Source organism: Notamacropus eugenii, chromosome 3, assembly GCF_028372415.1.
Source record: "Notamacropus eugenii isolate mMacEug1 chromosome 3, mMacEug1.pri_v2, whole genome shotgun sequence".
In the NCBI taxonomy this organism is placed as follows: domain Eukaryota; kingdom Metazoa; phylum Chordata; class Mammalia; order Diprotodontia; family Macropodidae; genus Notamacropus; species Notamacropus eugenii.
In genome coordinates, this window is record NC_092874.1 from 85,067,150 (window position 1) to 85,093,544 (window position 26,395).

General features: G+C 38.5%; 1 protein-coding gene and 1 pseudogene across 4 annotated transcripts in view; both read right to left on the reverse strand.

Annotated features, from left to right (window-relative positions):
* The window catches only part of DYNC2I1 (dynein 2 intermediate chain 1), a 100,746-nt gene that overhangs the window by 68,620 nt on the left and 5,731 nt on the right, over nt 1-26,395 (reverse strand). For 2 of the 4 annotated variants that reach the window (XM_072652073.1, XM_072652072.1), the window contains exons 3-4: nt 9,533-9,586; nt 7,555-7,975 (exon numbers count right to left, since the gene is read on the reverse strand). In XM_072652073.1, coding sequence (XP_072508174.1) covers nt 7,555-7,975; nt 9,533-9,586 — 475 coding nt within the window. Of the gene's footprint in view, nt 1-7,554; nt 7,976-9,532; nt 9,587-15,968; nt 16,139-22,114; nt 22,596-26,395 lie in introns of those variants that run through there. The other 2 variants (XM_072652071.1, XM_072652074.1) reach the window with 2 other exon arrangements.
* On the reverse strand, nt 6,161-6,973 carry LOC140532927 (E3 ubiquitin-protein ligase RNF170 pseudogene; annotated as a pseudogene).

Below are 26,395 nucleotides of genomic sequence, written 5' to 3' on the forward strand. Positions count from 1 at the left end.
CTCAGTGGCTATGATTCACTGAGTAAGGAAAGAATAGTGAATGTATGTAGGTCCCAACACTTCCTGATACTGGGGTCAAGAGGTCTGGCTAAAAACAAATGGCTACAGCATTTCTGGAAAGAAGGAAGGAAGGAAGGGAGGAAGGGAGGGAGGGAGGGAGGGAGGGAGGGAGGGAAGAAAGAGAAAAACAAAAGTAATTTATTTTGAGGGAAAAAAGATTATTCCTTATTCTAAGGGCTTAATATTTATTATATTTTAAATGTCATACCTTACTTTAGAATTTTTATAAATAAAAAAAATTATACATAAAAATTTATTTTTTAAGATAAGACGAAACCTTGCAGGGCATATCACACAAGGAAAAAAAGCAACATGGTATTTTTTCTATTTAATTGATATTTCTTATTTCTAGGACAGAGATTTTTTTTCCTTTTAAATTAAAATACAATGTTAAATTGACATTGGTTCGGTAAATGAATGATAAAGATTAGGAGTATGAATTGACAATTAATTGAAACAAAGGGCATAGATTTTTTTATCTTACACTATTTTCTTCCTATTTAATAAATCTGGCTCGTATATTGGACTGCCAACGCTCTCTCAACACAATAATAAACAATATCATGAAGTAAAGAAAAGTTACTTTTTAAAATGAAGTTGATAGTTTCTGAAGCAACATACTTTCCATCAGCATAATATAATTTTCATTTCTTTAAATTTATTAAAAATATTTTATATGTTCATTTATTTAAACTAATCCAGGGCATAATCAAAGAACCAAACAGATTGGCCAGTATTTTTTTACAGAAATCTTTTCTCATTCTAGATGCTATATGTGCTATATGAATAATTTTAAATGACACTTAAAAAGATAAAGTCAGGAAGAGAAGGTAGGCTAGAGCAAGAACACAAAAAAGGAATACGAGCTAGAACAGACACAATTTTGAAAGCACCAAAAGATCAACTTCAGGCTGTATATAAAAGAAAAAGATGCCAAATAAATGGAAAAATTATGTACAGTATCATTACCCACCCCTCCAAGAAAAGATGATAAGTACACCAGCAAGCAACTCCTCACACACGTATCAAGAGTAATCTTCATAGAAAACACGTAACAGGAAGAAGTAGGCTTTCATGGACAATTTTCCATACCAGAACGTGTACACCTTCATGCTCACACAAATTAGTAAGAGGTATAGAAAACACAAGACCCTACAAGATCTACTGCATGTTGATTACACATGAGCAACTGAGTCATAAGGAAAAAATGCAGGCTTGAAGGCCCCTTTCCAAGTTCCAAGTTTCCAAGTTCCACTGAACATGTTAAGATAATGCAAGACTCCTTTATAGATGTAACCACAGACATGTTTGCTCAATAATCATCTAATTAACCTTAAGAAGCAAGACATAAAACAAGAAGACATAGCTTGGCACACAGTTCACTACTGTCAGGGAACATGACTCCTGTCTCTCCCTCAAAGTCTCACCCCCACCCCACATTTAGCCAGAGGCCAAGTCAATGCCCATCTTTCTAACATCTCCCACATCCAAACCTTCCTCAGTATCTGCTTGGACTATTGTATAAGTTACTTTATGAGTCTCTCTGCCTCCAGTCCATCTCTCCTTCAGTCCATCTACCATGTAGCTGCCAAAAATCATCTTCCTAAGGCACATTTCTGGAACTCAGTTATGCATGAAATAAGGAGTTGGACTAGAGAGTCTCTAAGTTTCTTTCCAGGTCTTTATCTGTGGTCCTATGTCTTGAGAACAGTTCGAATAAAAGAGAGATTTCCCTATAGATCAGAGGTTCTTACTCTTTTCAGTATTGTGTCTTCCTTGGTAGGCTGGTGAAGCTTATTGACCATTTCTCAGAATAATGTTTTAAACACATAAATATATAAAGTCACAAAAGAAACCAAAAGTTAGTGAAAATATATATGTAATTTTTTCCCATTCAAGTTTATAGACTCCAGGTTAAAAACCCCTTCTATAGGTGATGTCCTCAAGGTATGCTTATTTGGGAATTATACAGGGCAAAATGCATCAATGCCCCATCTCTGCAAATCCTCTTCAGTGAGACTCATGATTACTTAAAGGAAACAGAAGAGACAGGTCTTGCATTTTACACATAGAAAAAAAATGAATGAATAATACCAATTATCTCAACTATGACATGCATCTGGATAAATTAGTCCATTGAATTAATTGAAATAATTAACTAACTAATGGTAAATGGACCATGAGTTGGGATCAAACTTGATTAGAAAGAGAAAAACAGGTAGAACTTTCATTTAGGAAACTGTTCAAGGGTTTCAACAAATATAATAAAATTCATCTGGAGGAACCAAACATCAAAAATCTCAAGGGAAAATGGAGGAATGAAGGAATCTTGAACCACACTACTGTATTATAACCATCAAAACCATTTGGTACTAGTTAAAGAATACAAGATTTGGTTAATGGTACAGACCAAGGAAGCAAAACCAGAAATAAAAGAAAATTGTACCCCAGTGTTTAACAAACTCCAAAACACAAACCACTGATATAAGGATTCACTATTCCACAAAAACAGCCAGGAAAACTAGAAAGGAATTTGACAGAAATTGGGTTTAGAAAACCATCTTACACTACATGTCACAAACAAAACCCCTCTATATTAATATGACGTAAATATAAAAATGTCACATTTAAAAATCAGAGAATGCAAGGAGACACCTTTCACAGGTATGACAAAGGACAGAGGAGACTATAAAAAGTAAATAAACAACTTCTACTACATAAAGCTTAAAAGCTTTACACAAAGAAAATCAATGTATCTAAGAAAAGGAGGAAAGCTGTCAAGAGCACCAAATATTTCCACTACAAAGGCCTGATATTAAACACTAAGCTAATTCCTTTGAGACTAGACTGAGAAACTAATGAAAACGTCAGAACAGGATGCACTTCCCAAAAGATAAATTAATAACTTTAAGAATAGCATACTGCTGACAATTATATGAAAAACGACTCCAAACCACTATAACAAGAGAAATTTAAACTTTGACATTTCACCTCACACAACACACCAGACTGGAAAAGATGACAAATGATAAATGGGTAAATTATGGAAGATGTGGGAAGGCAGGCACACTAAGACACTGCTGGTGAAGCTGTAAGTTAATTCAATTATTCTGGAAAACTACTTAGAACTAAAAAATATTCACTAACTTATACATAGCTTTTAACTGAAAAATGCCCATGCCAAAATAGGACAGGGATTTCAACAAAGGTGAGGACTAAGAAGACACTGGATGTGGCACTTAAAGAGGTCACTGGTACCCCTGAAAAAGCATTTTTAAAGGAATGATAAAGTAAGAAGTCAAACTGCATGAGACTGAAAAGTGAGTGACAGGAGAGGAAGTAGATGCAATGAGTGCTCACAGCTTGTTCAAGAAGTCTGTCAGTGAAAGAGTACACAGATGTAACAAGACAGCTTGAGGAAATAGTAAGGTCAGGAAAGGTTTATAAGAAAAGGGGAGTTTGGGGTATGGTCATAGGCAGCAGAAAAGGAGAAAAAAGAAAAAATAACTTTAAAAAAAACCCAGGGAGAGTGATATGATTGTAATGGATGCTACTGTGCTATAAGAAATGAAAAGCAGCATGATTTCAGAGAAACCTGGAAGGACTTACATGAACTGATGCAAAGTGAAGTGAACAGAACCAGGAGAACACTGTACGTACACAGTAACAGCAATACTGTAAGGAGACAAACTGTGAATGACTTAGCCATTCTCAGCAATACAATGATCCCAGAGAATTCCCTAGGACTCCTGATGAAACATGCTATTCACTTCCAGAGAAAGAACTGATGGAGTCTGAGTGCAGATCACAGCATTCTATTTTTCGTTTTCTTTTTTTATGGGGTTTTTTTTGAGGGGGAGGTCTGTTTTCTTTCACAACATGACTAATATGGAAATATGTTCTGCATGATTACACATGTATAACCTATATCAAATGGCTATAATTGCTATATGCAAATTGCTCACTTTAGGGAAGGGAAGAGGTGGAAATGAGGAGAGAATTTGGAACCGAAAATTTTGAAAAACCAATGTTAAAAATTGTCTTTACATGTAACTGGGGGAAAATTGAATATTATTCAAAGAAAAAAATAACAAACGGAGGAGAAGATGATAGTAGAAGCAATTTGCTAGAGAAGATGGGAAAACAGGATCAAAGGCATAAGTATAAGGGAAAGAAATAGAGCTTCTTCCTCAGAGACCAATGCAAAGGAAGAAAGCACAAAGAATTGTAGCAAGATGTTTTAAGAAACAGAACAGGGAAGAAAAGGAAGCTTAATACAAATGACCTCTATTTTTCTTAGAAAAGTATGAAACAAAGGTCTTCTGCTGAGAGGGTAAGGTGAAGTGTGGTGCCGCAAATTTAGAGAGTAAAGCAAAGGTTTGAAAACAGTTGCTAGGGGAGTGTGATAGTAAAGAGAAAAGAGAAACAGATTACTTTGCAGTGAGAGTGAAAGGAAGATTAGAAAACCCATAGTCTGTAGGGTTGTGTGACTTCCTCCACCATCATTCAGCAGCCAATGAGTAAGAAAAGAGAAGGCATATAGAAATCTTAGAGTATGAGATTTAATAGGACAAGATGCTGAGGGATTCAAACATGGAAAATTCTATGTATCTGAACTGGCTGATTATAAATTCAGGATTAGGGAGAAAATAAGAGTAGAAGCCAGAGAAGTGGTAGCCTGGGAGAGCACTGACATTACCAGCCATAACATGTGCCCAAGGAGGACTACAAAGGATGATATGCTTGTAATAATGATCAGAAAAAAAAACTGCTACTATGACATGGTACTGAGAGTAAGGGACAATAGACAAACAGCCAAGTACGACTACTTTCCCTTGAAATGGTAAATGACCAACATAAAAGAAAGCCTTTAGCATGTTCTTTTGATTCTCTATAATAAATTGAGAATTTATACATGGAACACAAAATTGCAGATTTAGAGATAGAAGGGAACTTAGTCACATTTTAGGATGGCTAACCCTCACAGGTAAAGAAACTGAGAGGGTGAGTGACTTCCTCAAAGGTCGCTCAAAGTTGTATATGTCAGAGTTAAGATTTAAGCCCATATGCTCTGACTCAAATTTACTTCTTTTTCCAACGTGCTTCCAAACATAGACAAGAATTGCACAGGATGAGCAGTTATGAATAGGTATATTCAACTTACTGATCAGCAAAAATTTATTAAGTGGTTACTTTTCTGCTAAGATATCATGAACCACTGGAGGAAAGACCCAATTAGAAAAGATCATGGATCCATTCTGAAGTAAATTATAGGTAGTATTGAGGAATCTAAGTTTTCAGTGGAACAATGAACCTAAATTGTTTTTTATTAATAGCATGTAATTTTCTGCAAGAAAATAAAAATTATTTGAAACATTCACAGAAAAAATATTGATGTCTAGAATTTTCTATAATTTTTTTTTACTTTTAAAATTTTATATAACATCTTACTATAAAGAAAATTATCCATTATAATATTTATGCTTCATCATATAGGAAGGTAGCAAACTGCATATTTAATAATAGCTTTTTATACAGACAACTGGTTAATTTTGAGCAGTGGGTAAAGGTATAAAAACATATCTTTTCACTTAATGTCCTCCTACATAGCGACTTTTTCAGAAGATATTATTTTGTAGCTGTATGTTCATCCTTCGTTGCTGAAAAAGATTATGCCATCAGAAAAATAATGATATGACATTGCACTTGACTTTGTTTTGAGTGAGGGAGGGCCGTGCAGGTCACCAGTCTTACTTCTCTTCCACAGCCATCTGAATCCAGTGACCAGATATTCATCAGGATGACTGCAGATGACCCAGGATGAGGCAATTTGGGTTAAGTGACTTGTCCAAGGTCACACAGCTAGTGAGTGTCAAGTGTCTGAGGTGAGATTTGACTCCTGCACTGGTGCTCTATCCACTGCACCACCTAGCTGCCCATTTTAGAGCTAGTTACCAAATAAATAGATATAGCTATAGATGGTTATAAATTTACCTTAAGTATTATAACCTCCAACACACTAATAGAATTCCTGCTAGCAAAATTTCCTAAGATTTTTTTTAAACTGGCAAAATTATATTCAACTATTTTATAATGGTTCATTTGAATGGTTTTTCACATAAGCTCAAGCAAAATTCATTTATTTCACTTGCTTTAGCCTTTGAAAATAGCATTTTTGCCTACATGACGGAGATGTACATAAGCAATAAAAAGATGACAAAGAAATCATCTAGAAATCCTAGAATTCCAAACAAGGCTTCAGGAACAAAATCCAAAGTTGATATCAGATAGGAAAAAAAATTCCCAATATAAAAGTAGATGCAGAATATCCAGAAAAGGCCCCCAACTGAAAACATTTCCCCAGATGCATGTCTCAGTAAAGTGGACAGATACATACTTCCTTCCATAATTGATCTGGGTTGTCTTGAGAATGTTCTATTACAGTCATTAATATCTTGATACAATTCTGAGACATCCTGAGTCTGATTATCTTTACCAAATACTTATAAGAATGAGGTAACCATATGTCTGCTGATTGGACAACTAATGGTCGCAAACCATCAATCATATTGCCAGTATAAAATAATGCAAGTACCACAAAAAAGACATTCACAGTTTGTTTCAACAGGAATAGAAACCTGATATAAACAGACTGGACAGGACATATCAGTGTATAACTGCAGCTGAACAGCAGATAGTGTCCTGTCTGAAGTTCACAAAGCACCCATACTAGCTCTTGGTTATCAGGGTGAATGTTTTGTTTTACATTTCTTAAAATGTGTGTATATGTGTGTATACATATATATTTATACACATGTATACATATATGTTTGTATGTATGAGTGTATACACACACACATATTTTCAGTATAACAATGAAAGCGAAACTGATCACAACTGCCACAAGGACATGGTCACTTACTCCTTCTATAACTGAATCGTCCAGTTTCAGACTGAATTCCAAATTAATGTTTCATCATTCCAGTTCCACCACAGGGAGTGACAGCCTCCTGCCCGCACCATGTCCTTATATCTGAGGCCCACAGAATCAACGAAAAAGCCCAGGGAAGGGGCTAGTCAGGATCACCACTACAGAAGACCAGCAGGGATATGGGGACAGGCACTCATCACACACCTTGGGTGGCCAGTCCATTGTGGGCCTGCCCCTGGGCAGTCACCTGGTCCAGCCTCCAGTTATTTATCTGTAAATTCTTTCAATAAAAACCTAAATTCATGAAAATGAAATTAAAATAAAACATTTTTAAATTTACATACAGCAAAATTTTCCAAAAAGTAAATAATTTTTTTTCCAGAGAAATACACAAGATCATTTTGGTAGCTAACAATACCAATAATTGAAAGCTACACCATCATGGCATGGAAAATAAGGGGCAGTTCTAAAATTGCATTCAATTCCAGCTGACCAATTCTAAGTAATTTTGCTAGACTGAAGAGAAACAGCCAAGATGTGGCCAATAAGACAAGCCAACCTACCTGACAAAACCTTCTTTTCCAGATCTTTATCTCGCGTTTCAAATCCCTTTAAGTTATGATGTGAAACTTGCTTAAAATCCTCTTTCTTAAATTTTCTTTCTTTATCTTTGTCCTTCCCTCGGTAATATTTTTCCTTTTCAGCATCTTGTTCACGATGTTTCTCTTTATTTTTTTCTCTCTCTCGTTCTTTTGTTTCTTTTCTCTTTTCTTTTTGTTTATCTCTATCACCATAAGCTTTCCCAGTATCTTTAGTTACGTGACTGTCTCTTTCCCCTGTTCTTTCTCTGCTTTTCAGTGTCTCTTTTTCTTGATCTTTGTGTTTATACTCTTTGTACTCAAACAAGTCACTCACTTCTGAATCTCTGTGTGATTTCTTTTCTCTATGTTTCTTATCTTCTTTTTGAGTATCTGACTGTGACGCCTAGAGTAAATAAAGAGGGAGAAGGTATTACTTTGTTACACTAGGAAAAGTCTTTCCCCTTGAAGAGTCCAAAGTATATTAGACATTGGGTAAGGATCATTATTCTCCTTCAAAAGAAAAACCACATCCACCCAGAAACATTATGTCAGAATATATACATTCACATATAGCCTATATCAGATTGCATGCCATCTTGGGGAAGGGGGGAAAAAGGGAGGGGGAAAAATTTGGAACTCTAAATTTTATAAAAATGAATGTTGAAAACAAAAAATAAATTAAAAGAATATATGCCTTCAAATCAACTTCTTTCAAACCTCAGAAAGATGAAGAGCTAAATCAATTATTTTAGACTTCAATGGTGTTTTGATTCACATTGTTTCATATGTAATATTATGGGTATTAAATAATCCTACATCATAAACATATGGTGTTCTATATATTATAATATGTTCTACATGTTAGTAGAATACAACTAACCTATCTTTTTTAATGTTCTTATAAACTCCTCTCCCCAAACCCCTTTCTGCTTACCCATCTTGCCTCCCACAGGGCCAAAGCTTGGGCCCTCTTTTGGTTACCACTCTTAAAATTTTCATCTCCTCTTTGCAGCTTTTAGGCTCAATGATGGCAGGAACAGGTGCTGCTGACACTATGACAAAAAATCTATCTCTAGTCTGGTTCAGGACATTCATTTCCACTTTTAGTTTCATAAAATACAAATGATGTGGCCATAAGACCTGTAATAAACCAAGTTACTAGGCAACTGTTAGGAATCTGCTAATACCTCTGGGAATCCTGGTTACAGATTACAAAGGAGAAGCCCTTGAAAGGCGGCTATTTCTATCCCTTTGTCACTGTTCAGTCATTTCAGTTGTGTCCAACTCTTCATGAGCCCAATTGGGGTCTTCATGGCAAAGATACTGGAGTGCTTTGCCATTTCCTTCTCTGGGTCATTTTACAGATGAGGAAACTGAGGCCGACAGGGTAAAATTACTTGATAAAGGTCAACAGCTAGTGTCTGAGGCCAGATTTGAACTCAGGCCTTCCTGACACCAGGTCCAGAGCTCTATCCACTGTGTCACCTCTCTATGTGATATGCCATCTTCCACTAACTCCACCCTACTCTCAAAAATACCTAATAGAAAATTGGGAGCATCTGATACACTTTACTACTGCAATAAATCGCAGTAGGTTTAGCTATGAATTATTGCTAGGTATGAATTATTGAATTATTATGAATTATATTAATTAGCTATGAATAAAGAGTAATAACTCATCCCACAATGTTCCTACTATCATGATCCCTGCAGTAGACCCATTCTCAACCCCATGTTTCTTACCCTATTTCTGTAACTGCTGGTAGTCATTCAATAGAGAAACTCATTTGAACATATAATAATATAAAGACATAAAAGTAGGAGCTATATCATTTAACTAAAACCCCCTTTTAAAAGATAGTGTACTCACATGTAATACTTATTAATGAGCCAAATAAAGTTATCAGTAAAAATAATTCAGAAAGTAAGTAAACCTTTATTTAAATCTTTGGAACATTACCCTAAGGTATTTCTTGAGATCATCAGTTCTCCAAGTGTCATCTTTGGTTCTTCTCTGAAAAGAAAAACAAAATAAAATTATACAAAGGTAGTAGAATAAGCCATTTTGACAGTGTTTTAGTTTCCATATTTTCTTCTCTCATTCATATTTTTAGAAATTAATACTGTTGAGTTTTATTCAAAGAAGTACATACAGGACATGTATCAGAGAGAATCTTCAAAAAAATAATAAAGCCTTGCTACTCTGAAGAATAATTTGGAACTATGCCCAAATGACTATAAAACTGTGACACCCTTTGACCCAGCAACACCATTACTAGGTCTATATCCCAAAAGATATTTTAAAAAAACAGAAAAGGAAAAGGACCTATATTTATAGCTCTTTTTGTGTTGGCAATAAATTGGAAATTGAGGAGATGCCCACAAATTGGGGAAAGAGTACACTGCAGTAAATGATTGTGATGGAATACTACTGTGCTACAAGAAATGATAAGCAGGAAGATTTCAGAAAAATCTAGAAAGACTTATATGATCGACACAAAGTGAAGTGAGCAGAACCAGGATAATATTGTACACAGTAACAGTAATACTGTGTGATGATCAACTATGAATGACTTAACTATTTACAGCAACACAATGATCCAAGAAGATTCCTAAAGACTTGTGATGAAAAATGCTACCCACCTCCAGAGTGATGAAGTCTAAATGAGGATCAAAGCATGGTTTTCTAAATTCTATTTTTCTTAGGTTTTTTATTTTTGGTCTGTGTTTTCTTTTGCAATATGGCTAATTATGGAAATGTGTTTTGCATTGCCTGCATACATATAATATATATCAAACTGCAAATCTTCTTAAGGAGGGAGGAGAAGAGGAAGGGAGATAATTTGAAATCCAATTTTTTTTTAGTAAGTAATACTACTTACTTTGTTTTTTCCACTTATATGGAAAGATAGTTTTTCAACACTCATTTTTCATAAGATTTTGAGTTCTAAAATTTTCTCCCTCTCTCCCTTTTCCCCTCCCTAGGACTGCAAGCAATCTGACATAGGCTATACATGTATAATCATATTAAACATATTTCCACATTAGTAATGTTATAAAAGAAGAAAAAGAACAAAAGGGAAAAGCCATGAAAAACAAAAACCAGAAAAAATTTAAAATAGCATGCTTCAATCTGCACTCAGACTCCATGGTTCTTTCTCTGGAGGTGTACACCATTCTCCATCAAGAGCCTCTTGGAATCGTCTTTGATAACTGTACTGCTGAGAAGAGCTAAGTCTATCATAGCTGACCACTGCACAATGTTCTCCTAGATCTGTTCACTTCCCTCAGCATCAGTACATGTAAGCCTTTCCAGGTTTTCCTGAAATCTGCCTGTTCAGGGTTTTTTACAGAACCATAGTATTCCATTATATTCATATATCACAACTTATTCAGCCATTCTCCATTTGATGGCATTTCCTCAATTTCTAATTCTTTGCTACCACAAAAAGAGCTCATTTTAAGAAACAGCACTATAACTACTTTTCCCTTTTTTATGATCTCTTGGAGATACAGACCTAGTAGTGGCATTGCTGGATCAAAGGGTATGCAGTTTCATTACCCTTTGCCCATAGTTCCAAATTGCTCTCCAGAATGGTTGGATCAGTTCACAACTCCACCAATAACACATCAGTGGAACTCAAAATTTTTAAAAACAAATCTTAAAAATTCTTTTCATATGTAATTAGTAAAAAATATTTTTAAAAAATTTAAGTTCCTGAGTCCAAGCCTTTGAGTTCTATTAGTATAGCAATTTGTTTGCTATTTATTAAATATCTCACATTATGAGTATCAACAGTTAAAATGATATTTTTAGGTCACAAAAAATGGTGAGATTCTTAATACCTTTTGCCCCTCTTTCTGCTACTCTGCCACCATCACTATGAAATCAGACATAGGACTAAGGCCCAAATTGTCTTTTATCTAGTTCATGTGTCACCATGGCCATTACCTAGTAGCCAAATTTCTGTTGATGTATCTTTGCATCTATAAACTGGTCTTCAAAAATAGTCTGTCACCTCAAGCATAATTAACTTCTCTAATGATTTAGGGATAAATATATAAAAAAGACTTCTACAAGTCTATACTACAAGTTTATTATATAATCACACATATATGTGTGTGTGTATATTATAGTTCTATAAACTATTATACTGCAAGTGTATTATGTGTATAAAATGTAATGTTAGGCTGCAAGCTCCTTGAAGGCAAGGAAAGTCTTCCCTTTGGGATGTGTGTCCCCAGCACTAGGCCTGGCTTATAGTTCTTCATCCATTCTCCCTTACCCAAAAATGCCCCAATGAAATCCGTTCTCCACATTGCTGCGGAAGTGATTTTTCTGTATTCTAAGACTAACCATGTCACTTCCTTATTCATAAACTCCAGTGATTTCCTATCTCCTCTGGAGGAGATAGAAACCCTTGTCTCTGTTACTTAAAGCCCTTCACCATCTGGCCCCAATTTGCCTTTCAGTCTTATTGCAAGTTCCTCCCGTTGCCCCACTATAGTTAGTCACACTGACCTTAGTAATGCTTGATGTCTAGTTTCTACACCTTCCATACATTCTGCTCTGCATCACTGGAAATCTCTTCATCTTCACCACTGTGTCTTAAATTTTACTTCGCTTTCTTTCAAGCCTCAACTCAACAGGCACTTTCTAGAAAGAGCTTTTCCTGACCTCCTTAGTGGCTGATGCCTTTTTCGGCTGCAAGTACCAATAACTTTCATGTGTACAACCTATATATGCACATTTTTTACTTAATAAAATATAAACTCGCTTTGGGCAAGGTCTATTTCATTCTTCTAAAATGCATTCTGTATTCCTAGACCTTAGCACAGTGCCTAGCACATAATAGGCACTTCATAAATGCCTGGTGACTAAGTGGTCATGCCATTCATCTGAAAACCAACTTTATACTAATGATAATTAAAATTACAGAAAGCTAAAAATTTTAAAGCTTGAAAACTGCATAAATATAACTTTTAGAAACTTTCACCATAAAAATCATTCCAATATCTTCAAGTCACACATTTTTCTTTATTTATGAGAGAAAAAGCACATTACGAATAACTCTAGATGACATTTTATGTTACTAATGACCCCTGGGCTGTATCCTGAAAAGTTAATGACAATCTTAGAACTGAGAACCTAATGCAAGAATGCTTTGAATGAGAAGAAATGTCTGACCCTGAGGACAATGCTACATTTAAATTTTTATTTTTTAATGCTATATTTAAAATAAGCCTCCAACTAGAGATATAAAAACGCAAATGTAACTGACTAATGGCTTGTATCTGTGGCTTCCAGAAAGGGAATAACTAGAGAGACAAGAACTAAACAGCATATCTTGAAGGTTGTCTCTAGGGAATACTGTTCTCTAATCCCTAGAGTATAATGTAGAGAAAAGTCAAAGTCCATGAAATCTCAATTTACATTAGAGAAATGACACAAATGTATAACACCCAGAGTCATTCCCCGATAGATGAGCAAAGAATATAAATAGCTTTCAAATGAAGAGATACAAATTATAAGTAACCATATGAAAACATGTCCTAAAACATAAATAGCAAGAAAAATGCAAATCAGAACTAAGTTTCACCTCTCATCACACTGACAAAGACAGCCAAAGATCAAAATAGTCGTGGTTGTTGGAAAGGTTATAGGAATATAGGTACATGGATGCTTTTTTGGTAGAGCTATAAAGCAGTCCAACTGTTCTGTATTTCAATTTGAAATTACTCAAGGAACGTGACTGATTCAGGCCCTTCTGACAGAACAATCCCACTAATGAATGTTTATTTATTTCAAGGAAATCAAAGACAGAAACAAGGTCTGCTATATACCAAGATATTCACAGCAGTACTCTGTGCAGCAAGCAGTGAGGTGGTGTAGTAAATAGAGTACTGGGTCTCAAGTCAGGAAGACCCACAGTCAAACTGAGCCTCAGGAACTTATTAGCTGTTTGACTCTGTGCACATCACTTAAACTTGGTCCTCTCAGGTTTCCTGGATCTATACAACAGAAAAAACAAGAGCACTTGCTTCTCAGGGATGCTATGAGGATCAAATTAAATTATACTTGCCAAGTGTTTAAGCACAGTGACTGGCACATGACAGGCACTTAATAAATGCTTGTTACCTTCCCCATTGGTAGAAGTAAAGAATATAAACAAAGAAGGTTCCCTTTAGTTGGGGAATGAAAAAACCATAGCATGTGAATGTAATGGGATACTCTTTTTTGGCAAAACATTACAAATATAAGGAATCTGGAGAAATGAGAGTATTTGGATGAACTTTGGGGCAAAGCAAAATAAGCAGAACCAAGAGAACAATGACTGCAATGAAAAAAATGAGACTCATTTTAAAGGAAGCTGACCTCTTAAGTAATGGGAAAAATCAGCAAAGATTGTGGCAAAGAGATCATAAAACAACTCCTTCAAGGCAGAGGTGGAGGACTAGTAGGACATGATAGTATCTACACTTCCATTCTAGCAGATATTTCTGCTGAGTTCTTTGTCACAAGGAAAATTTCAGCCTAGGTGTGTGTAGGGGGAGGAGGGGGAACTGGAAAAAACTGGGATGTCATAAGACAAAGGCATCCAAAAAAAATCTCTCCTTGGGCAAACATACATTGTTGTGAATTATAATTTCAACACAATGACATGCAAACAAAGCTATCAACCTAAAAAATCAGGGAGATGCAGGAAGGAAAGGAAAGTCTTAAGCAGTAGGAAATTAATCAGTAGGAAAAGAAAACTGACTAATAACATTAAATTATCAAACAGCAAATTTGATAAGTGAAAGATACAATATGTAAATTAAGCTTCTTCAAGGATTCATGCTTTATCAGTGGGGATATTTTTTTAAAAAACATAGATCGCAGTCTCTTTATGTCGCAGGAGAAAGTCCATGGCCAAAAAAAAAAAAATGGTAGGCAATCTTCTAGTGATGAAACCCTCTGGATTTAGCTAGACAAGTATTCCTCAAATTTATTCCTCTCAGGACCTTTTTATACTCTTAAAAAATATTAAGGACCCCCCTACCACCACCTAAGAGCTTTTACTAATAAGAGGTTACATGTATTGATATTTACTAAACAGAAATTAACATGTTAATGTAACATTTTTACGAAAAATAACCACACTTTCCCAAACAAGAAAATTAGTAAAAAAAAAATTGGTACTGTTTTACTATTTTTGCAGCTAAAAAATTTTAGATTAATATTAAGACAGCTAGATTTTCATTTCTACTTCTATATTTAATCTGTTGCAATATGCTGTTTTAATCACAACATATGAAAAAACTAGCCTCAGATAGGTATGTAGCTGGAAAAGAGGAATATTTGAGTAGGCAAATAACATCTTGCTATTATGATGAAAATTGTTTCAACCTCTGAAAATGCATGCACGACACTTTGAGAATCTCTGAGCTGGAGTGTTCATCAGTACATGGCACCTGTAAAGCCTCCCTACCTTTACATGGCGGAGTTAGTGACTAACATAGTCTTCAAAGACCCAGGGTTAACTCCTCACCAAGAAGATTTGCAGAAAATGGCATCAAGGTCAGTTTTTACGTGAAAAAACTCAAAAGACTAAAGTTGAGGGAGAGTTGGTGCTGACTTTTTTGTTCAGATGATTGATTGTGCACTTAATGCAGCCTCTGAGACGTGGATGCAACAGAGAATGGATTGATCCTCTGCTGCCCATGCTAATTTTGGCCTGACAACCAACATCCAGAAAACGGTGCTTCTCTACCAGCCAGCACCACACCATCCATATTTGGAATATTGGTTACAACATATGGAGAAGTTATGAATGCAATATACATTCCAGGAATACACACAGATGATGCGGTTGATGCACGTACTGCCAGAGCTAGCTCAGTGTTGGGAAAGCTCCCAAAGAAAGTGTAGGAGAAAAGAGGCATTAGACAGGCTACCAAACTGAACGTCTACAGGGCCCCTGTACTGACCCCCTTGCTGTATGCCTGTGAAAACTGGCTGACATATCAGCACCATGCCAGGAAACTGAACCCCTTCCATCTGAATTGTATTAGAAAGATTCTGAAGATCACCTGGCAGAGAGTGCAACTCCAACGGGCTGGCCAAGTTGTTTGAATGTCAAATACACACTTGCCTAAAAGACTATTTTATGGAGAATTCACACAAGGCAGGAGCTCACATGGTGGTCAGATACTCTAAGGTCTCTCTGAAGAACTCTGGAATCAACTGTAGGGTATGAGAGACACTGGCATAGCATCATCCAGCATGGTACGCCAGCATTAAAGAAAGCCCTAGGTTCTATGAGCAAAGCAAAATGGCAGTAGCTTAAAAGAAACATGAGATATGCACATTTAGAGATATCTCCCTCCCCACTGTTCATGTGGACTATTTGTACCTGAGCTGTAGCAGTGCCTTCAAAGCTCATACTGGTATGATCAGCCACAGCCAGATACACTGTGTGTTGACCCTGACATCGTGATGACATTTTGGTCCTTTTTAATTACAGATGACACCACCACCAGAGCTAGTCACTGGCATAACATTCAAAGAACAAGGTCAACTCCCCTGCAAGAAAATTCAACAAAACAGAACCGGAGTGGAGAATAAATTAACAGGTAATATTTTCTTACCAAACACCATGGTTGTCATCTGTATTGTACAAGACTATGTATTCAATGAAGACAGAAATGTTTTATCTAAATTCTGTATTTCCCCTACTGCTTAAGTGTTCTACATCCAAAAAGTACTTGTTTAATGGAAAGAATGATTGGGGGAAAAAAAGCATTTATTAAGCTCTTACGGTCTGCACTGAGTTAAACACTAGGAATACAACTAGAAAAACAGAGATAATCCCTGCTCTCTAGGAACTCACATTTTAAAAGGGAGACACAGCATATACAGGTTTTAACTTCAAGTAAGTACTAAGTTAAAATGATGAATAATAAAATAATAAAAATAACAACAGCTAACATTTGTATAGAATGTTTTACAATTATCTTATTTGATCCTGATGACAACCCTGGGAGTTAGGTGCTATTATTATTCCCAGTTTACAGTTGAGAAGACTAAAGCAGAGAGAGATTAAGTGACTTGTCTACAATCACCACACACCAGCTAGTAGTATCTGAGGCCATATTTGAACTTAGCTCTTCATACCTGGTGTTCGATCTACTGCAGTGCCTAGCTGATGATTTTTTCTGCCTTAAGACAATACTTTAACAGACTTGAACATTCCTGAGAAAAATTCTTTATGTAATATTCATGTTCTTAAATGAAGTTGGATTATATACTGAAAAATGAATGATTTATTTTATAGTGCTTGAAGATTTACAAAGTTCGTCACGTTATCTCACTTAAATACTCATCATCACCCTGTAAAGGAGGTGCTGTAGATATTATTGTGTATATTTTACAGATGAGAAAACTGAGGTTCAGAGAAGTTTTAACTAGCCTATAGTCACACATAACACATATTAAGAGGCAGAATTTAGTCAGACCTCTCCTGACTTCACATCAAGGGCTCTTTACTCTGCACTAAACAGTCTCACATATAATTAAACTACTCCTGTTTATCATGAAAAAATAACATATGAAGCACCTAAGTTTAAGATGTGCTAGAGAGGGCGGAGCCAAGATGGCGGAGTAGAAAGACGCAAATACACATAGCTCTGAACCCACAACCCATACAACATCGGTATAAAGTAACTCACAGCGAATTCTGGAGCAGTGAGGCCACAGAACAGTGAAGAGAAGGAGATTTCTGTTCCAGAGGGACCTGCAAACCTCTCGCAAAAGGTCCATCGCGCTGCAGACGCAGAGCCCAGCCCAGTGCAGACCTGCTGCGGCCGCGGCACCAAGAGAAACAGACCCGAGCAGGCTTCAGGGACGGGATCTCCAGTGGCCGCACAAGTCCCTCCACCCACAGGTGATGGGGGTCGGTGAGAGAGTCTCTTTGGCGGGTCGAGAGGGGAGTGGGGTGCCCCCATAACTCGGGCCCCACCCCCCACCCCGGGAGGTAGAGGCTGGGAGGCGGCTGCAGACGGGGGCTCCCCAAGCAGGCGGGAGCCTGGATCCATTGTTGAAGGTCTGTGCATAAACCCCCTGAGGGAACTGAGCCTGAGAGGCAGCCCTGTCCTGACCTCAGCACCTGAACTTAATCTCACACTCAATAGCAGCCCTGCCCCCACCAAAAGCCCTAAGGCGGGAAGCAGCATTTGAATCTCAGACCCCAAACGCTGGCTGGGAGGATCAGGAGGCGAGGTGGGTGTGAGGAGAATATTCAGAGGTCAAGTCACTGGCTGGGAAAATGCCCAGAAAAGGGAAAAGAAATAAGACTATAGAAGGTTACTTTCTAGGTGAACAGGCATTTCCTCCCTGCCTTTCTGATGAGGAAGAACAATGATTACCATCAGGCAAAGACACAGAAATCAAGGCTTCTGTGTCCCAGCCCACCCAATGGGCTGAGGCCATGGAAGAGCTCAAAAAGAATTTTGAAAATCAAGTTAGAGAGGTGGAGGAAAAGCTGGGAAGAGAAATGAGAGTCAAAGTATGAACAACAAATCAGCACCCTGCTAAAGGAGACCCAAAAAAATGCTGAAGAAAATAACACCTTGAAAAATAGGCTAACTCAATTGGCAAAAGAGGTTCAAGAAGCCAATGAGAAAAAGAATGCTTTCAAAAGCAGAATTAGCCAGATGGAAAAGGAGATTCAAAAGCTCACTGAAGAAAATAGTTCTTTCAAAATTAGAATGACACACATGGAGGCTAAGGACTTTGTGAGAAAGCAAGATATCACAATACAAGCCCAAAAGAATGGAAAAATGGAAGATAATGTGAAATATCTCATGGGAAAAACAAGTGACCTGGAAAATAGATCCAGGAGAGACAATTTAAAAATTATGGGACTACCTGAAAGCCATGATCAAAAAAAAGAGCCTAGACATCATCTTTCATGAAATTATCAAGGAAAACTGCCCTGAGATTCTAGAACCAGAGGGCAAAATAAATATTCAAGGAATCCACAGAACACCGCCTGAAAGAGATCCAAAAAGAGAAACTCCTAGGAACATTGTGGCCAAATTCCAGAATTCCCAGGTGAAGGAGAAAATATTACAAGCAGCTAGAAAGAAACAATTCAAGTATTGTGGAATTACAATCAGGATAACACAAGATCTAGCAGCCTCTACATTAAGGGATCGAAGGGCATGGAATAGGATATTCCAGAAGTCAAAGGAACTAGGACTAAAACCAAGAATCACCTACCCAGCAAAACTGAGTATAATACTTCAGGGGAAAAATTGGTCTTTCAATGAAATAGAGGATTTTCAAGCATTCTTGATGAAAAGACCAGAGCTGAAAAGAAAATCTGACTTTCAAACACAAGAATGAAGAGAACCAAGAAAAGGTGAACAGCAAAGAGAAGTCATAAGGGACTTACTAAAGTTGAACTGTTTACATTCCTACATAGAAAGACAATATTTGTAACTCTTGAAACTTTTCAGTATCTGGGTACTGGGTGGGATTACACACACACACATGCACACACGCACACACACATAGAGACAGAGTGCACAGAGTGAATTGAAGAGGATGGGATCATATCTTAAAAAAAATGAAATCAAGCAGTGAGAGAGAAATATATTGGGAGGAGAAAGGGAGAAATGGAATGGGGCAAATTATCTCTCATAAAAGAGGCAAGCAAAAGACTCATTAGTGGAGGGATAAAGAGGGGAGGTGAGAGAAAAACATGAAGTCTACTCTCATCACATTCCACTAAAGGAAAGAATAAAATGCACACTCATTTTGGTATGAAAACCTATCTTACAATACAGGAAAGTGGGGGATAAGGGGATAAGCAAGGTGGGGGGGATGATAGAAGGGAGGGCATGGGGAGGAGGGTGCAATTTGAGGTCGACACTCATGGGGAGGGATAGGATCAAAAGAGAATAGAAGTAATGGGGGACAGGAGAGGATGGAGGGAAATATAGTTAGTCTTATATAACACAACTATTATGGAAGTCATTTGCAAAACTACACAGATTTGGCCTATATTGAATTGCTGGCCTTCCAAAGGGAAGGGGTGGAGAGGGAGGGAGGTAAAGAAGTTGGAACTCAAAGTGTTAGGATCAACCGTCGAGTAATGTTCTTGCCACTAGGAAATAAGAAATACAGGTAAAGGGGTATAGAAAGCTATCTGGCCCTACAGAACAAAAGAGAAGACGGAGACAAGGGCAGAGAGGGATGATAGAAGAGAGAGCAGATTGGTCATAGGGGCAATTAGAATGCTTGGTGTTTGGGGGGGGAGGGGATAAAAGGGGAGAAAATTTGTAACCCAAAATTTTGTGAAAATGAATGTTAAAAGTTAAATAAATAAATTTAATAAAATTAAAAAAAAATAGTTCAAAATATTTCTTCTAAAAAAAAAAAAAAGATGTGCTAGACTGTGCATATAAACTGAAAACCTTGGTAGACTACTACTGCAATCCTGACAATGATTCTTGCAATCTGGCTGCCAACCTTATCCCTCAACAGAAACTCTCTCCAAAATAACCAATAATCCCAACTGCCAAAGCTAATGCTCCGCCCCCACCACCACCACCAACACTGCCCTGTCCCTCTTGGCCAATCTGCTGTACTGGACACTCTGGGCCTCACTTCTAGATGCTCTCTCCTCTCTGGATTTTCACATCACTTCTTTTTCAAAGTTCTCTTACCTGTCTGGCTGACCCTTGGCTGGTTTATTATTCCCATTAGGAACTATCACAGTGACTTTTCTTCAAATTTCTGTCTGGAGGCTATTTCTCAACTCCCTCAAAATTCTTTCTCTTTAACTCTTAAAGCCCTAAACAAGTTTATATGAATTAATTGACATACATTTATAGCTTTATAGAAGCCTCTGCATTTTTTAGTCAGTACAAGAAGGAAGTACAACTCTGCAGGTATTTTGATAAAGTGTATACTCAGTTTCAACGCTGACAAGTCATTTATAAGTTTAGACAGAAATATGTCCCTTCTTATTATCATTCAATAAACCTAACAGGTGACCTAGCTGAATCATTGAATGTATCAACTAGAAGTGCAGTACCGACATAACAAATAAATGAATAACTGGACAAATAAATAATGAAGTGGAAAAAATTAATAAAATTTCAAATTAAAAAAATGAAAGTCCTAAACAACTTGTTCCCAGCCCCTCTTTCTAGACTCACTGGATGTTCCCCCATCCTCAGCCTTGTACAACCAAACTGACCTTTGCTCTTGGGTCTTTGCACACTATTCCCCAATATTCCTTGCTATTACACTAGCAATCCTGCATGTCAGGTCCCTCCTCACCTGAGCATCACAGAATCCCTGTTTTCTTCAAGAAACAACTCAAGCACTACCTTCTACATGAAACATTTATTGATTCCCCCCTCACACAAATGCTAATATCCTCCCTCTCAACTCCCATGTATTTAATTACTTTGTGTTTGCTTGAATTTATTCTCCTTATATTTACAGTGTATACTTATGTGTACTTGTCTCCCCTGTTACAATGTAAACTCCTTAAGGAACAAGATGGATTTTTAAAATTTTTTTTACATTCTTTTAAAAAAAATTTTGAGTTCCAAATTCTCTCTCCTGTTACAGCCCCTCTCCTGTCCATTGAGAAGGCAAGCAACAGATCAACTGTAAATGTGAAATCATGTAAAACATGTTTCCCTTTTAGCCACTTCGCCAAAAAACAGCGAGAAAAATAAGGAAAGTGAGAAAATCACAATTCAGTTTGTGCCTAGGAAAGCTTTCTTCCCCCACCTTATTTTGTGTCCCCAGAACCTAGCACGGAGCCTTATGAGACAGTGGCCACTGAATAAAGGACTGACGGCAGGCTGATAACGGTTTCTCATTATTTGTCATCTAATATACAGTGTGGATGAGACGCCTGGGTTTGAATTCTGCCTGGGGCACTATTTCGTTTCTCTAGGCGAGCTTGGGGGCTCATGATACTTAGGGTAGCCATCTCCCATTCACCGAAGGCACTCTGCAAACCTCCCAGTGCCCCCTAAAAGCGCTGCGCTGCTCACAAACACAGGACTCCGGCTTCCAACAGAGCGCCGGGCGGGGGTCTCCCTTATCAGACTGCAGCCACGGAGCAGAAAACAAGCCCGTCCTGCCCCTTCGAAGCCCCGAGGGAAGGCTGGGATCTCCTCCAGGCAACGCAGAGCCAGGGCTGCTGCCATCCTCGGGGGCGGGCCAAATGGGGGGGACGGGGAGGGCAAGGGGAGAAGGAAGGATTCCACGTAAAAAAATGAATGGCTCCCTCCATGTCCTTCCCCAAGTCCACCGCTCCGCGCCCAACCCACTTTTACATCAGTTTCCCCTAGGGGTGACACTGCTAACACGTGAGCGGCACCGGCCGCCCCGTTTTGAATCTGCTCTCCTCGCAGCGAGGGTGGGAGACGAAACAGGAAAGGCCAGGGAGCAGAAGAAGCAGCGCGGGCCCCAGTGGCCCTCGGAAGGAGGGCTCTCCCAGATGCGCCCCGGCCCCCTCCCCGCACTGACCTTTCCTGACTCCATCTTTCTCCTCAGACCCACACCTCCTTTTCTCCCCCGTCCAGAGAGGACGGCGAATTGCGCGACCTGGTCCCAGAAGGGGAGAAACTCCAGAAAAGACCCAGCTAGGCCTGGAGTGGACGCCGCTGAGCTGCAGCCCAGGCGCCTGCGCTGAGCCCACTCCGAGGGGCCTTGGCGCGCGTCCCCTTTCTCCCTAGCAACGGCCAGGCGGAAGCAGGAGACGGCCGAGCAAGCGATCGATCCCTCCGCTCTCGCTCCCCCCAGCCCAGGCCAAGCCCTTTGCTGCGGCCACCCGGGCTACGGGGGGTCTGTTCTCGCTGCCGTGCGGGCGGGGTGCTCTGAAGAGGCGAAGGTCCATCTGTCTCCACCGCCCCCGGTAAAACACCAGCCGGACTCGGGGGGTGCAGAGGCAAGGGATTAGAGGGAAAAGAGGACCCGGCGCCAGCTGTAGCTGTGAGCCCGCCCCAGCTGATCTTGTGTGACATTCCCTTTCCCCTGGCCGTGCCCGAAACTGACGCTCCTGTTTGAGTCGGCGCGTGTGGAGCCCGGAGCCGTGTGCCCGGACTGCCCTGGGGGGCTCCGCTGCTAGACCAGGGGGTAGCGCTAAGGCGCCCTGAATTTACGTTAACACAGCTTAAAAAAGGGAGTTTTAAGAATAATACTCTAGCATTCATAGGTTATTGTGAAGATCAAATGAAATGGATATGTGAAAGAAAGCCTGTATGTGCCTCTCAGCCAGAATCAGATCTGGCAGAAATAAAGGTTTCTTCTCGGTCATGAGGTTCCTTATGGAAGTCAAATGATTGAAAAAGAAGGCCACGAAGCTCATTCACTAATACAGCTAGCTCTCCAGCTCCGGACATGAAAGCTGGTTTGGCATGACTAATAAAAAAAATGCCATTAAGATTGTCGAAAATGTACTTGTTGAAATATGTCAACTTTGTGGAATAAACAACTGACCGCATAAATTCAATGTGAGCTAGTATCGATGTTTCAAATAATTAACTAGCAGGGTTGATAGATTTTAAAAAGAAAGTTAAACTACAGCCTTTCTAACTTCCACTAATGGATAATATTTAATTACATTTCTGGAAAATTCATTTTGAAATTACTCATATATGCACACACATCACATAGGTAAGCTTCCTTCACCTAAATATTTTCACAAAGGGAAGGATCTAAAATCATGTCTGGGCCAGCAAGAAGGATACATTCTCTAATGATCCAGACTTGGCTTGAAAGGTAGGAGGGAGGCCAGAACCAGCATGCAATGAAATCTGCCTGCAGGCAGTAGGTCACTGAAACCAAGGTCATGCTATCACTGACTTGGCAAAGTCAATGACATTTTCAAGGAAAATATATAGAGAAAGCTCCAATGTCCTCTCCGTATTCAGTGACCTGTACTGGATCCTCCTAAAATCAGAGGCAAGAGAACTATTATGGTCCTATACAAAGGGCCCTAACTTGGAAGTTAAATGACCTAAGTTCTGGTATGCTGACTTGCTGTGTGATGTTAGACAAGCCCCTTCCCCTTCTGGACTGCAGTTTCCTCATGTATAATATTGAAGGGTTAGACTAGATGACTTTTGAAATACTTTCTAACCTAGTGGAGAGAAGGAAAAAGGGGTAGGGGGGTTGGGGGAAGAAACTTTAGACCTAGATTTAGGTTTCTCTCTTCTGTCTTCAAGGTCCCGTTAGAAGACTCAAAGAAATTAAGTGATTTCCTCAAGTTCATATAAGCCAGTTAATTATGTCTAGTAAATGGCAGAACCAAGTCAACTATTGACTCTTAAAGGTTCAGGGTTTGTTACACTACAGCTACTGCCTCTTAAAAATTTTGACTCCAATGAGCTACTAGTTCGTCAGGGCTTCTTACTCCTAGTTCAGCTGTACAAGGAAGGGTGCTACAGTGGAAGAAGTAGAAAAAGCCTGGAGCTTAAGTTGGAAGAGTTGGGTTCCAATTATATTTAGTTCTACTAATTAATACTACCTGTGGATAACCTGCCAGTAGAAGCAATCAATTAACAAGCATTATTTAAGTCTCAGTTATGTGCCAGGGACTGTGAACTAGGGATTCAAAGACAGAAATAATCTCAGGTTCTTGTCTTCAAGGAGTTTACATTCTGTTAGGGGAAACAAAACATACATACATAATTGTATACTTAAAAAAAAATGAGAGTATGGGGGAGCAGGGAAAAGAACCAGCAGTTGGGAAGTTCAAGAAAGACTAGGTAGAAGACGGTACTTGGACTGACAACACAGAATTTTAAGAGAGGAAATGTATCCCAGGAATTAGGGACAGTCAAAGCAAAGACACCAAGATCAGAGATGGAATGTCATGTGTGAAAACAGTAGGAAAGACAGTTTGGCTACACTATAAAATAGAGAAATAAGACTGGAAAAGTAGGTTGAGGCCAGGTTGTGAAGGGCCTACAAATGTCAAAAAAGATTAGTTCATTTTTTATCCTAGAGGCAATAAAAGGCAACTAGGGAGTTGCAGTCAATATGGCAGTCTGAACAGAAGGATGACTACCAACCTTCTACATACTTCCTCCAGTAAAAACTTTGAGACAAACACCAGAACAAATAATGATCAAGAAATCTAATGACAAATTATTCCACCCCAGAACTGTACAAAAATTCAATCAGAAGTTCATGAGCCCTTCCAGCAAAATAAGCTCCAATCAGCAGAGACTGGACAAGGGATAGCCAGCAAGGCTCTTCGTGTCCAGTAGCAGCAAAAGAGATCTACCCCTGATAAAAGTCCCAGGGTAGTCAGAAAGCCCCAAGGTGGATGATCAGGTAGTGGGTAGGAGCCAGTAGCTTAGATCACAACAGCCCAAACTCAGGGTTTCTGAGGTTCCTAACATTTTGTCCTGAGATACCAGAGAAGGTTCTGAACCTCAAAGATATGAGGGAGGGAACAACTCAGGAGGTATCAGCACAAGAACCCAGGGAATTCAGGACAAGACCAGGGAGGACCAACCACTCCATTGAAGAGTAAAGTAGAGGGCAAAGATTAGACCTAGCTGAGAGTCCAAATTAAGGAACTAAAAGCTAGAGAGATGAGCAAATTAAAGGAAAATGCCACCCAACATAATATAAATATATGTATATATATCCATATATATGTATATATAATATGTATTATACATATAACATGTATAACAACTCTAATTCCATAACATGTTAAACAGAGACTTGAGGAAAAGGGGGGATTTACCACAAGGACTACATAAATATCTAGAAGAAATTAAGAAAGTTTAGAGAATTAAAAAGAAATCAATAAAAAGAGTTTAGGGAAGAATTAGGAGAATAAGTAGTCATTGGAAGGAGTAGTGTGATGATGTAGTACTAAAATTCTAAGATAGGGAGAAAAAAATATATCCCTTCAGAGCCTTATTGTTTCTAAGGGGGTATTAAGAGAGTCAAATAAGAAAAATGGAGGTGCTAGACATATGCTTTATGAAGAAATGTTGTCCGTTTTCAAAGAGGACCATGACATTAGAGAAATGATAACATGACTTGCACTTGACTCTTTTTGAGTGAGGGAGGGCTGTGCAAGGTCACCAGCCTCACTTTCTCCTCTTGAGCCATCTGGATTCAGTGACCAGATATTCATCAGGATGACTGGAGATGACCCAGGATGCAATGGGAGACCTTGGCCTTTCTTGAAGGATATCAATAGGTGGAAAGGGTGAGGTGGAATTGCATGAATAATAAGTAGTATTAGAAAAGGCACACAGGAAATAAAGAATGAAACAAATATGAATAAAGTTGAATAATCCAGCTTGGCCAACATTGCCTGACTATCACATTTCCCACAGTGTCTGTTCCCAACCTTCTCCTCTTTTCTAAAGCCCCCTTTCTCACCACCTTCACTCTTCTCCTCTTTACATGCCTACTTTACGAAGAAAATGGAGTCTATTTAATATGAGCAAGTCCTTCTGTGTCATTTCCCAAGTCTCCCCTCCTTCATGCCAGTCTCTATGGAAGAGGAGACCCTGTGCCTTGGATCCCCTTCCTTCTCTTCTAGGAGATTCTGTTTTTAACCATTTACCCTTTCTCATATCTCCAATCTTACCTATTGACTTCTTCCCTGATGCCTATAAATATGCTCAGATCTCCTCCATATTTAATAAATGTTCATTTAAACATGCCACCCAATTTCAAGTTACTGCCTTTTCTTGCCTCTTTTTCCACACTCAGACAATCATACCACTACCCTATTTTAGGGCCTCATCATCTCTCACTGGAATATTAGAATAG